Raw genomic sequence first — 11,110 nt, 5'->3', positions numbered from 1 at the left:
ATCATGGCAAGCACAGGGCACATGGAAGCAAGGAGAAAGGGCTTCTAAATCAGACTGTGGATTCCAGGAAAGCTTCATCCACCTGAAAGGAAAAGACAGAGGCACAAAATATAACAAAACGTTTACTTGAGCCAAAGTGAGGACAGTTGCCCGGAAGACTTAGACCCAAGTAACCCTGGATATGAGCTTCATGCCGCCTTTATTACAAGCAGGTTTTTTACAGGCAGAAAAGGGGGACAGGGAGTAGGCTGATATGAAATTGTTTGTAAAGAATTCACATTGGTTTACAGAAACAACATTGCTCACTGATTGGCTATGCACTGTTAAGCTATAGGCTATGAGTGATAGCGTCCAGTGTGACATTATTAGGTTAATGTATAGCTACTTGTGGCAATAGCAAGCAGTTTCAAGGATGAATACATAGCTCAAAAGGGGGCAGTAGTGTTACTGGAAAGGGTTCCTGATCCAGACCCTAAGAGAGGGCTCCTGGATCTGGTGCAAGAAAGAATTTGGAGTGAGTCTACAAAGTAAAGTGAAAGTGACTTTATTAGATAAGTAAAGAAACAAAAGAATAGGCAGAGCAGTGGCATCGGCTGCTTGACTGATTATACTTATGGTTATTTATTGATTATAAGCTAAATGGGGTGGATTATTAATGAGATTTTTGCAAAAGATGTGGGGAATTCTTTTCTTTTCCCAGATTCCTGAAGGAGGAGGGTTTTGATTCAAGCCTTAAAGATGAGAAGGTGTTGGCTTGAAATTGACCAAGAAATTGACCTTTTACTGTAGGTAAAAGGACTTACCTGTGAGGATGTTGTACTGGAGAATTAAAGTCTCAGCTTCAGGTGAGACTTCAGGGTGGCTGTGATGGGAGATAAATTTAGAGACATAGACTAGAGCTACTTTCCAAAGGGCCTTGCTGCAATATAATTTAGTGGTTAGGAGTGGAGGTTTAGAGATCAGACAGAATTGGGTTCAAATCTCAGCTCTGGTACTTACCAGCCATGTGATAATAACTGATTTTTTTTAAAAATCCCATCTGAGCTTTAGTTTCCTTAACACAATGACTACCTGTTATCAGTTGTCTATTGCTGCATAACAAATTATCCCAAAATGTAATAGCTTAAAGCAACACACAGCTTCTTCAGCTTCTGAAGCTGAAGCTATAATTCTCAGTTTTGGTTGGTCTGGAATCCCACCAAAACTATAATTATAATCTAACCAAAACTATAATTCTCAGTTTTGGTGGGTCTGGAATCTGCACCTGGCTTAGCTGGGTCCTCTGCTTCAGGGTCTCTTGCAAGGCTGCAATCAAATGTCAGCCAGCGCTGAGATACCATCTCAAGACCCAACTGGGGAAGGATCCATTTCCAAGCTCACTGACATGGTTGTTGGCAGAATTCAGTTCCTTGCTGACTGTTGGCCAGAGGCTGCCCTCCTCAGGTCCTTGCTATGTGGGCCTCCCCGACATAACAGCTTGCTTCATCAAAATCAATGAGAGAGAAAGTCAACTAACAAGGGAGAAGCCACAATCTTATTTAGCCTTCTTCTCATCACTCTTGCCACACTATGTTTGTTAGAAATCACAAGGCCAGTCCACACTCCCAGGGCAGAGATTATACAGGGGAATGAACACCAGGAAATGGGGATCATTGGAGACCATCTCAGTGTTTGCTTGCCCCAAAGCTCATAGCTTAGTACCACTAAATAAATGTTAGTTATTATTATTATGCTGAATCGAGAGATAAAGTAAAACTACAGAGGGCCAGTAGTTTTATATCAGGGAGTAACTTCAGATGATGTTGGGCAAGTCAAGTCATCTGTCTTTGAACTTTCATTTCATCCTCAGTAAAATAAAAATACCTGACCCTAGAAAGAATGAGAAAATATATGTGCAAGCATAAATACATTTTTGGAACATCAAATATACAACTCTCCACTCTGAGGAAGCAAACTGCTTTGGGCCAGTTTTCCATTTTGTGTCTGCTCTATGAGTCTCACAGTCTGATGTCTTCACGTTTTTTAGCGTTTGGTCCAGTGGGCCCATAGGAATAAACACCTACAAAGAGCAGTGTGTCTCTGGAGAGTCCTTTAAGGCATTTCCAAGGATTTGCTTTTTGGTTTTTTTCTTTCTTTCGTTCTTTTTAAATATCTTTGCTTTTAAGGACCCCATGGGGGGCCTGGGAGAGAAAACAGACTATCTGGGAAATTTTAAGCTCTTGATAATAAAAATGGTAATAAAATCTCCTCCAGTTCCTGAGGCTTCGCAGAGGGGATGTTTATGGTGGATGGGGTTCCCCTTCTCCTGCGCAGCTGGTTTCGAGGTTGTGCGGTTTCCAGTCCTGCGGAGCAGCTCAGGTTACCGCCTCCGTGGCCGCGGGGGAGGGCATCTCCGACGGCCGCAGCAATGGGCAAGAGATCAGGGTCTTCCCATCCCCGCGACTCGCCCCTTTCTGCCTGGTAACCAAGCGGGATGCCTCATCCTACTCCCCAAACGGAGCGGATCACACACAGTAGTGTTTCATGGTCTTTCCTGCTGCGGTTTTCCCGGGGGAAGGTACTTCCAGAGGGTGGCCAAGTCTTCCCTAGCGGCCGGGCTTCGGGAGGGGGACAGAACTTAGGAGTCAGCCCTCTGCCTTCGTACAAAGGCTCGCTTCTCCTCAGGGCGTCTCTGGGTGGAGCGAAGTGGCCGAGGGGACCACGACAATGTCCCTTTGCTTCTCGGACCGATGGCCAGGCCTCCAGAGCCAGGAGCGCCCGGGACCCCAGGGCAGGGAGCAAAGCTCATACCGCAACCCCGCCACCCGCCCGCGCCCTGCCAGCCTGTTGGGGCCACAGCGCGCAGGCCAGCAGCCGCACTCGCCGCTGCGGGGTTCCCTTTGCGCTGAGCTCATCTCCTGCAACACCGCTGCCCCAGACCTTGCGGGCCATTTGGTCCCGGGGGTGGGGCTCCTTGGGGCCGCGGGGCAGCCCGGATGAGAGGATGACCCGGGAGCTCCCTGGGGGCGGAGTGGAAGGGGCAGCTCCAGGCAGCCCTGGCCAGGAGCTTTTACCCCGCCAGCCCCGCTGCTCCAGCGGCCGCTGCCTTAGAAAACTTAACGAGAACCAGATGTGGTGGCCACTGCCGAACTTTCTCAGAGCCGGTGATTGGTCCCCAGCCGAGGGCCTCAGCCAATTAGCTTGCTGGGTGGGCCTGGAGTCCCGCCCCGCCCAGGCGCCCGCGGAGATCCAGGTTCGAGGCTGGCGCGGCGCGGAGAGTGGGCTGGAGGCCGGGGCGGGACGCGCTGTGCAGCGGGTAAGCGCACGGCCGAGCGAGCATGGAGGGGGACCGGGTAGCCGGGCGGCCGGTGCTGTCGTCGTTACCAGTGCTACTGCTGCTGCCGTTGCTAATGTCGCGGGCCGCGGCGCTGCACCCAGACGAGCTCTTCCCACACGGGGAGTCGTGGGGGGACCAGCTCCTGCAGGAAGGCGACGACGAAAGCTCAGCCGTGGTGAAGCTGGCGAATCCCCTGCACTTCTACGAAGCCCGATTCAGCAACCTCTACGTAAGTTCAGCCCCCTCCTGGCACTTTTCCCGCAGCTTCTTCCCTGGGGTCGGTCTCACGGAAACCCTGCCTCCAGAGGGGAGGAAACAGACCCCACGCCCGGAGCCCCCCAACACCCTTGCGGTGGTACCCGGCCAGAGAGCGATGCCGCTGCCTGCCCCGCTGCTGTAGGGGAGCAAGAATGACCTGGAGGGGAGAGCAAGAATTGTTCGCAGCCACGTACGCGTCCCAGGCAGAAAAGGTGGCGTTGCTAGGGCGGCCAGCGGGCTTTGCAGTTAGGACCGCGAGAAGGCTGTGCCCGTCTGCGGAGCTGGGGTGTTCCCTCTTCAGACCTGGAGGCTTCCTCTCCGGGGACATGGGGCTCCGGGGTTGTGAGGGGAGTGAGAAGATAGGTGAACGAGTTTTAGGGCCCCTGGACCTACTGCACCGCGGAGCTGGGACAGTCGCAAAAGTTGCGCTTGTTTCCCTGAATCCAGACTCCCTGGCCGGTGGGGAAGGAGAGAGAGGCTTTTTGCCTAAGTCAGTTCCCTTCCCTCCCTGCGCGAAAGGGTAGCGTCTTTGGGCTTGAGCGACTGTCACCTTTTTGTCCCTCTCCTCTCCCAGGTGGGCACCAACGGCATCATCTCCACTCAGGACTTCCCCAGGGAAACGCAGTATGTGGACTATGATTTCCCCACCGACTTCCCGGCCATGGCCCCTTTTCTGGCCGACATCGACACGAGCCACGGCAGAGGCCGAGTCCTGTACCGAGAGGACACCTCCCCCGCAGTGCTGGGCCTGGCCGCCCGCTATGTGCGCGCTGGCTTCCCGCGCTCTGCGCGCTTTACCCCCACCCACGCCTTCCTGGCCACCTGGGAGCAGGTGGGCGCTTACGAGGAGGTCAAGCGCGGGGCGCTGCCCTCGGGAGAGGTAAGTGACCAGGGATATTTGACTGCTGAGGAAATTGAAGGATGGGCTTAAATTCTGGGGCAGCGACCCAGGGACTGGCTCGGAGTTGTTTCTGAGCCTACTCTTGCGCTGAACCTGACCTTGGAGGCAGCAGGGCTGGAGTGGCTTGGAAGTGAGGAAAGACGTTGTCTCTAGGCATCTTCTGAGGCCCTGGCAGGTGGTCACTCCCTTGAGGAAAAAAATGCTTAGCGGATCTGAGAGCGGGAGTGCAGATGTGGGAGCCCCTTTGAACATAAGGCAATTTACTGTTTGGTTGCTTATTTTTAGAACCATCTCTAAGTATACAAGTATTTCTAATTATATGTTCATTGAAGGGGAAAAAATCAGAAAATACAGATAATTTAAAAAAAGAAAACAACCACTCATTTTCCCACCACTGATAAACATTTTTCTGCGTACATTTTCAGAGTTTTTTCTTCTGCATATCTTTATTGCTGTCTATTAACAATGATGAGTTTACACTGCACATACTGTTTTATAACTTGCTTTTTTCACAGAATAGTGTACTGTAAATATGTTTCAATGTCAATAAATGTATTTCTACATCATTTATAATGATGCATACTACTGTATCCTGCTATTATCCTGTATAATACAGTGGGTGTACCACAGTATGCTCAACCAGTGTTGGGCCATTAAGGCTTTTTCTGGTTTTTCGTTATTATAAATAATAGCGTGAATCACTTTTTAAAAAGCTAAATCTTTGCACATGTTCTTAGTTGACATTCCAGGAAGTGCAATTGGTAGGTCAGAGAGGATGCACTTTTGGTAAAGTTCTTGATAACTTCTGCCTAATTGCCTTCCAGGTACCAGTTTACAAGTTTCTTAGTTTATAGGAGTCTGCCGTCAATGTGCTTTACAGTCTCTACCTGCGGAAAGTAAAAAATCCCAGGCTCCTGGTCTTTAGTCTTGTCATCAACATTTGAAGTCCTCCAAATGGATATGAGTGGGGCCAGCGTGGCTTGGTAAATGGCAAACTGCCTCATTCCTGAAGAAAGTAAGGGCTTCCTTCTATGGAATTAGACCTGAATCTAAAATACCATACTCTAGGGGCTGAAACCATATGATTCATCTCAATTTTAACTTACGGAAATGCTTCTTCACTATAGAAGGATGGTACATGCCCTCTCTAAGAGGTGAGGTTGCTTGCCCATGTCACTGATCTCTATCTTGTAAGGATGCTGTGACATCTATCTTTTGTATGGGGACTCTTTATTTTTTAATTTTTGAGGGTACATAGTAGGTGTATATATTTATGGGGTACATGGGATGTTTTGGTACAGGCATGCAATACGTAATAATCACATCTTGGAGAATGGGGTATCCATCCCCCCAAGCATTTATCCTTTGTATTACACACAATCTAATTACACTCTTAGTTATTTAAAAATGTACAATTAAGTTATTATTGACTATAATAACCTGTTATCACAGGTTATAGTCACCCTGTTGTGCTATCAAATGGTAGGTCTTATTCATTCCTTCTATTTTTTTTTTTTTTGGTACCCGTTAACTGTGTCCACCTTCCCCTGACCCCTACTACCCTTCCCAGCCTCTGGTAACCATCCTGTTACTCTCTATGTTGCATAAGGACTCTTTAAATGCAAGGTTTTTGGAATTAAAACTTTTGTCTGGTCCTTTTCTGGGGTGGGGGAGGTTTAGGGTAGAAGAGATTTGTAAATTCCATCTGTCTTTTACTTTTCTAATTAAAATCCACCTGCAGACATTACCATTTGCTAGTTGGCTTCAGAATGTTTCATTAAGAAAGGAGGATTCTGTTTGGATAGGGGATGTTCTTTCAATTACCCACATTGAAGTTTCTTCCAATATTTTAAAGAGCTCTGGGACTTGAGTTCTTGTTTTAATAGTTCTTTGGAGATAGACTTTGGCAAACAGTAATCTAATTTGCTTGAAGGACTGAGTTCTACATGGCGTTCTTAAATTTTGGCTTACTAACTTTATATTGCAAAGTTACTGGAAACTGGAAGATTCAAAGCAATGGCATCTTTGCCATTAAAAACAATTGCAGTTGGTGCCCTTTTTCTCCATGGATATTCCTGTCAGGTGTGACCAGATGTTGCACCTGATATTGCAGGAATGTCAAGGTGTAATTGTATCTGAAAAAAAAAATGTGAACAAATAATGTTTGTCAATTCAGTTAATCTGAGATTTCTTGAACTCTCATAGGTAGTTCACAGAGCAAAAAAGTTATGGTGTAGACCTTTGAAATACTTATTGATGGGAGACGTAGAGGACTAATGTTTAGCTGTGCTTTTTGTGGGGAAAGAGGAGTGTTTTGTTTTTGTCATTTTAGGGATGGGGTTAGAGACAGCTGAGTTATATAGATCTCTGTAATGTGGGGAATGTTTTGTTTATCTGGAATTTAAGTCAGGTTGAAAGGGCTAAAAAGAATGGATATTGAGAATGAGGTATCAAGAGAGATCGTTCTGAGCAAAAACATGACTCGGGAGAAGGTTGAGAGAGCAACCTATTAGCAAAGGGGCCAGAGAAATGGATGAAGGAGTCACAGGCAGTAACATAAGACAGATGAGTGCAAGGCTGCCCGCTATGGTTGAATATTTGTCCCCTCTGAAAATCATGTTGAAACTTAATCCTCAATGTGACAGTATTGAGAGGTGGGGCCTTTGAAAGGTGACTGGGTCATGAGGGCTCTGCCCTCATGAATGGATTAATTTATTCATTCATGGATTACTGGATTATCATGGAGTGGGCCTGGTTGCTTTATAAGAAGAGGAATTGAGACCTGAGCTAGCACATTAGCACACTCAGCTTTGTTGCCATGTGATACCGTAAGTACCCTGGCACTCTGCAGTCACCACTAGCCAGAAGGCCCTCACCAGATGTGACCTCTCAACTTTGGACTTCTCAGCCTCCATAATTGTAAGAAATAAATTCCTTTTCTTTGTGAATTACCCAATTTCAAGTATTTTGTTGTAAACAACAGAAGACAAATTAAGACACTGCCCAATGGAGGCCTCCATCTGGGTGGAGACTGAGACATGTTGACTTGGTTCAAAGGTTGATAGTCATTGATGGAGGTGGTTGGATTTCACAGAGAAAATGAGAGGTAAAAGCAGGACTTCATTGTAGCTTTTTGACTTCTGGAGACAAGGTTTAGAAGAGGGGTGGTCTACAGCCCATCCAAGAGAGTTCAGCCTGAGTCTGAGATATCACTGTGAAGTTGAAGAGAATAGAGACATATATGGAAATTGGTTAATGCTGAACCATATATGGAAATTAGAAATGCTGACGTTTTGCTGAAGAGTATCAGGAAGGATATAGTATTAGGGATGTGATAGCACTCAGCATTTGTCTTTGAATTTTTGGCAGGATCTGTAGGATTTAGTGCAGTAAAATAAATGAGGGACAGTCCCGCATGTGACAGTGTCCTACAGGCAGTGGGAGATGAAGAACTACACTAAGGAATGGAGGTTAGTGTTCACAGCAAACACTGGAGGCCAGACCCAATGATCCTAGAGCTCTAGAGGACATGTGGTCCTGAGGAAGATGACAAAGAGAACTTTGTGACCCCTATAAGAGTCACCCTAATTCTTCATTTTCATTTTGATAAGCCTCTATAGGCAAGCCCCTTGAAGAAAAGGATGTCACTATTCTGATTTTTGGCCAGATAGCTGCAGTTAATTAAATGAATTGAAAAAATTAGAAACTCTTAGAGGGGTGTATGTTGCATGCATCAGCCTGGCTCTGATGAGTGTCACTTCAACATTGATTGGGATGTCCTGTACCTGGGAGGGAGAGTCAGGCTCTGGTTTCTGCAGAGGGCTCTGGCTTTTCTCTCTTTCTGATAACAGGGCCTGCAGCCACTCACCCTGATCCTCTCTGTGCTGCTCCTCTCCCTGTGGAGGCCCCTCTCTCCTCTCTGGGATCCTGGGGGAGCTGGGAACCAGTGACTCGTTTGTCGGGTTTGGCAGCCCATCTGAGGGCTTCTCTTTGGAGACAGAGCCTGTGCGGCTCTTGCAAAGGCTTGTATCTAGGAATGTGAGGACCTTTCCTGTTTGGAAGCCAGTCAAGGAGTTTTTTGAGAGGGGGAGCCCTTCAAGACTTCATGAAGTGGGCTCTTTAGCAATTAGATATAGAATTTTGTAGAACTGACCAAGAACTTTACAAGTGATCATTTAGTGTGTGGGTGGCTTTTAAACAGCCAAACTCTTTTGGCGTGTACTTTGGGATCATAAATTCTACTTAAAAGGAAGTTGTTTCCTTCCTCTGATATTTGCCTATTTTGGTGGAGACAAAGAAATTAAATACTTGCCACCCATAATGAGTGCTCATCTCAAGAACAGTATATAGAAGATGTTGAATAAATTTTAATTGAAATGAATTTGTTGGCTGGTTGACTGACTGAATGAATAAAATAAAGTGCTAAATGCCCAGAGTTCACAGCAAAAAGTCAGACTCTCCTCTTCACAGCTCTGTTTACTACTCTCTTCCCCCCTTCCCCATCCCCTTCAATTCTTCACAGTCTCTACAACCTCCTTATCTTATGGAATTTCTCTAAATTTAGAACCAGGATTCTCTCCTATCTCACATTTATTATGGCAGATCAATGCCAGGAGCTTTGAAAGCTTAGCTTTTTGAAATGGGCTTTTTTCTCCTTCCTCTAGTACTTTTCTTTCCCTAGTTGATTTTTCTTTATTCTGACTAATGTATAACTCTGAAGTTATTGAGTCCACATTAGTTGATGATGTAGACTATCTTATGGATAGACATGAGGCAGAACAGCCTTTGTTTATATTTGGCAGTAGTTGTGGCTTCCTAGCATTGAGAAGCTCTAAAAACATTTCTTGCTTTTTGTTTTTGGAAAAGTCAAGCTTTGCTGATGAACAATCAACAACTGGAACAATAACAAATAAACTAGGCACCTGTTACTTTGTGAATTGAATGAATGAAAAAAGCAAAGCAAGATGTTGTTTTTTCTGGGTTAGAGAACTAAAAGAACTGCTGATTGTATTTTATTTTCTCTTGAAAAGTGTGTTACATCTATATTTCTTTATCCTATTAGCAAAACCTCAAAACCTTACTTTGAAATTAAACATTGAAAGGAAAAATTAACATTAGAAAAGAGCTAGAACAACTGTGGGAGTAGACTTAGAACAAAGGGAAGAGCCCATTCCTTCCTTGCTGTTTCCTTCAGTGAAATGTGATGTTCTTCTCTGTGCCCAAGTTTGTCTGTCTAGCAGAATGGAAAGGTAATGATACTTACCAGTAAATAATATTTCTAAGAGTCACATTATTTATGAAGTAAGTTGTGTTTTAAAAATACCTTCCCAGTTCCTTACTAAATTGTAAAAGTAGTGTGATTTAGTGAGAGAGAGACAGTTTCAGAAGCCTAAACATAACAGCTTTTTGAGAATCAAGCACTGTTCACAGATCTTTAGGAGGAGCGGTCGCTGAATGAAGGTAAAGGCAAAAATGTCATCTTGTTGAAAATATGAGGGTAAACAGAGTGTTAAGGAGTGATCCTCTAAGGACCTGGGTGTTGAATTGGCAGCTGATTCAGGCTCCTGGTCCCTCTCTGGTCTGTGTTGGCTCCTGCAGTGTTTATAACATTCACCAGCTGCCTCTGTGACACCTCCCAACCTCCACCCTGAGATCCTGGACACACACCCCGGCTCTGTGGCCTCTACCACCTTCTCCAGTGACCCTACCATTTCAACCATGGCTGTTTCCTAGTCCTACACCGTGAGACTCTCCTGGGCAAAGCCTGTCTTTTGCTCCTTCACATCCTCAGCATCAAGCATAACGTCTGGTGCTTAAGTAGACACTTGGCTGTTTGAATTAGTGTATGAATGAATAAATGAATGGTGTTTACAAACATATAAACAACTAACCAAGCATAATGAGGTGAATGCTCACTAGAGATGCCCATAAAGGTGTTACAGAGGTTCAGAGAACAGAAATTATTCTATAGGGAATCACAAACACCTCTGAGTGGCAGCATTTGAAGGTTAGGAGGCTTTCTAGGCACAGGGAACCACGAACAAAGTGTAGAAGCATCCAAGGACATGGTACAAATGGGGACTATTAAATAGTCTGACAAAGATGCAGTGGAACTGAGCCTGGGAGGGACGTATGCAGCCAGGTTACAACTCACCTTGAATGCCATGTTGAGGAGGGGTTAGGGTGTCCTAGGGTGTGGGCTCTAGAGCTGGCTGGCCCACCACCACATACTTGCCACCTGACCTGAGGAAGACCTGTTAGCCCCTGTGTCTTTTTCTCATCTGTGAAATGAGGATAACCCTGATGCTCGTATGAAAGGGTAGATGGAAGAGGAAAGAGAGTGATGCTGTGAGACAGTAAGGAGGCCTTTTGACCAACTAGTGCCTAACACAGTGCCTGCCCATAGTGGTCATTTAATAAATGGATGAATGAATGAATGAATGATGCAAATGAGAGATGCTGAGTGCCTAGGGTTATAAACTAGGGCAGTGACTGCAGGATGGACAAGTTAATTTTGCTGATTGCTCTTAGCTCTGAAAGAGTTTACATGAGAGAAGTTTGAAACCTTACAAAGTATATATTTTTTAACTTATGTTTTACCAATGCGTATTTCAACTATTAATCTAAATTGACAA

The 11,110-nt window shown here is 45.5% G+C and overlaps 1 protein-coding gene across 4 annotated transcripts in view; it reads left to right on the top strand.

Moving 5' to 3' along the window:
* The first annotated feature begins 3,227 nt into the window (after positions 1-3,227).
* The window catches only part of NID2 (nidogen 2), a 63,642-nt gene continuing 55,759 nt past the window's right edge, over positions 3,228-11,110 (top strand). For all 4 annotated transcript variants that reach the window (XM_016926087.4, XM_009427813.5, XM_016926086.4 and 1 more), the window contains exons 1-2: positions 3,228-3,545; positions 4,149-4,454. In XM_016926087.4, the coding sequence (XP_016781576.1) occupies positions 3,318-3,545; positions 4,149-4,454 (534 nt within the window). In that variant the 5' untranslated portion in view covers positions 3,228-3,317. The remainder of the gene's footprint in view (positions 3,546-4,148; positions 4,455-11,110) is intronic.

This window comes from Pan troglodytes, chromosome 15, assembly GCF_028858775.2.
Source record: "Pan troglodytes isolate AG18354 chromosome 15, NHGRI_mPanTro3-v2.0_pri, whole genome shotgun sequence".
Lineage (NCBI taxonomy): Eukaryota > Metazoa > Chordata > Mammalia > Primates > Hominidae > Pan > Pan troglodytes.
The sequence above is the reverse complement of the archived record's forward strand: the minus strand, read 5'-3'. Positions and strand labels throughout refer to the sequence as shown.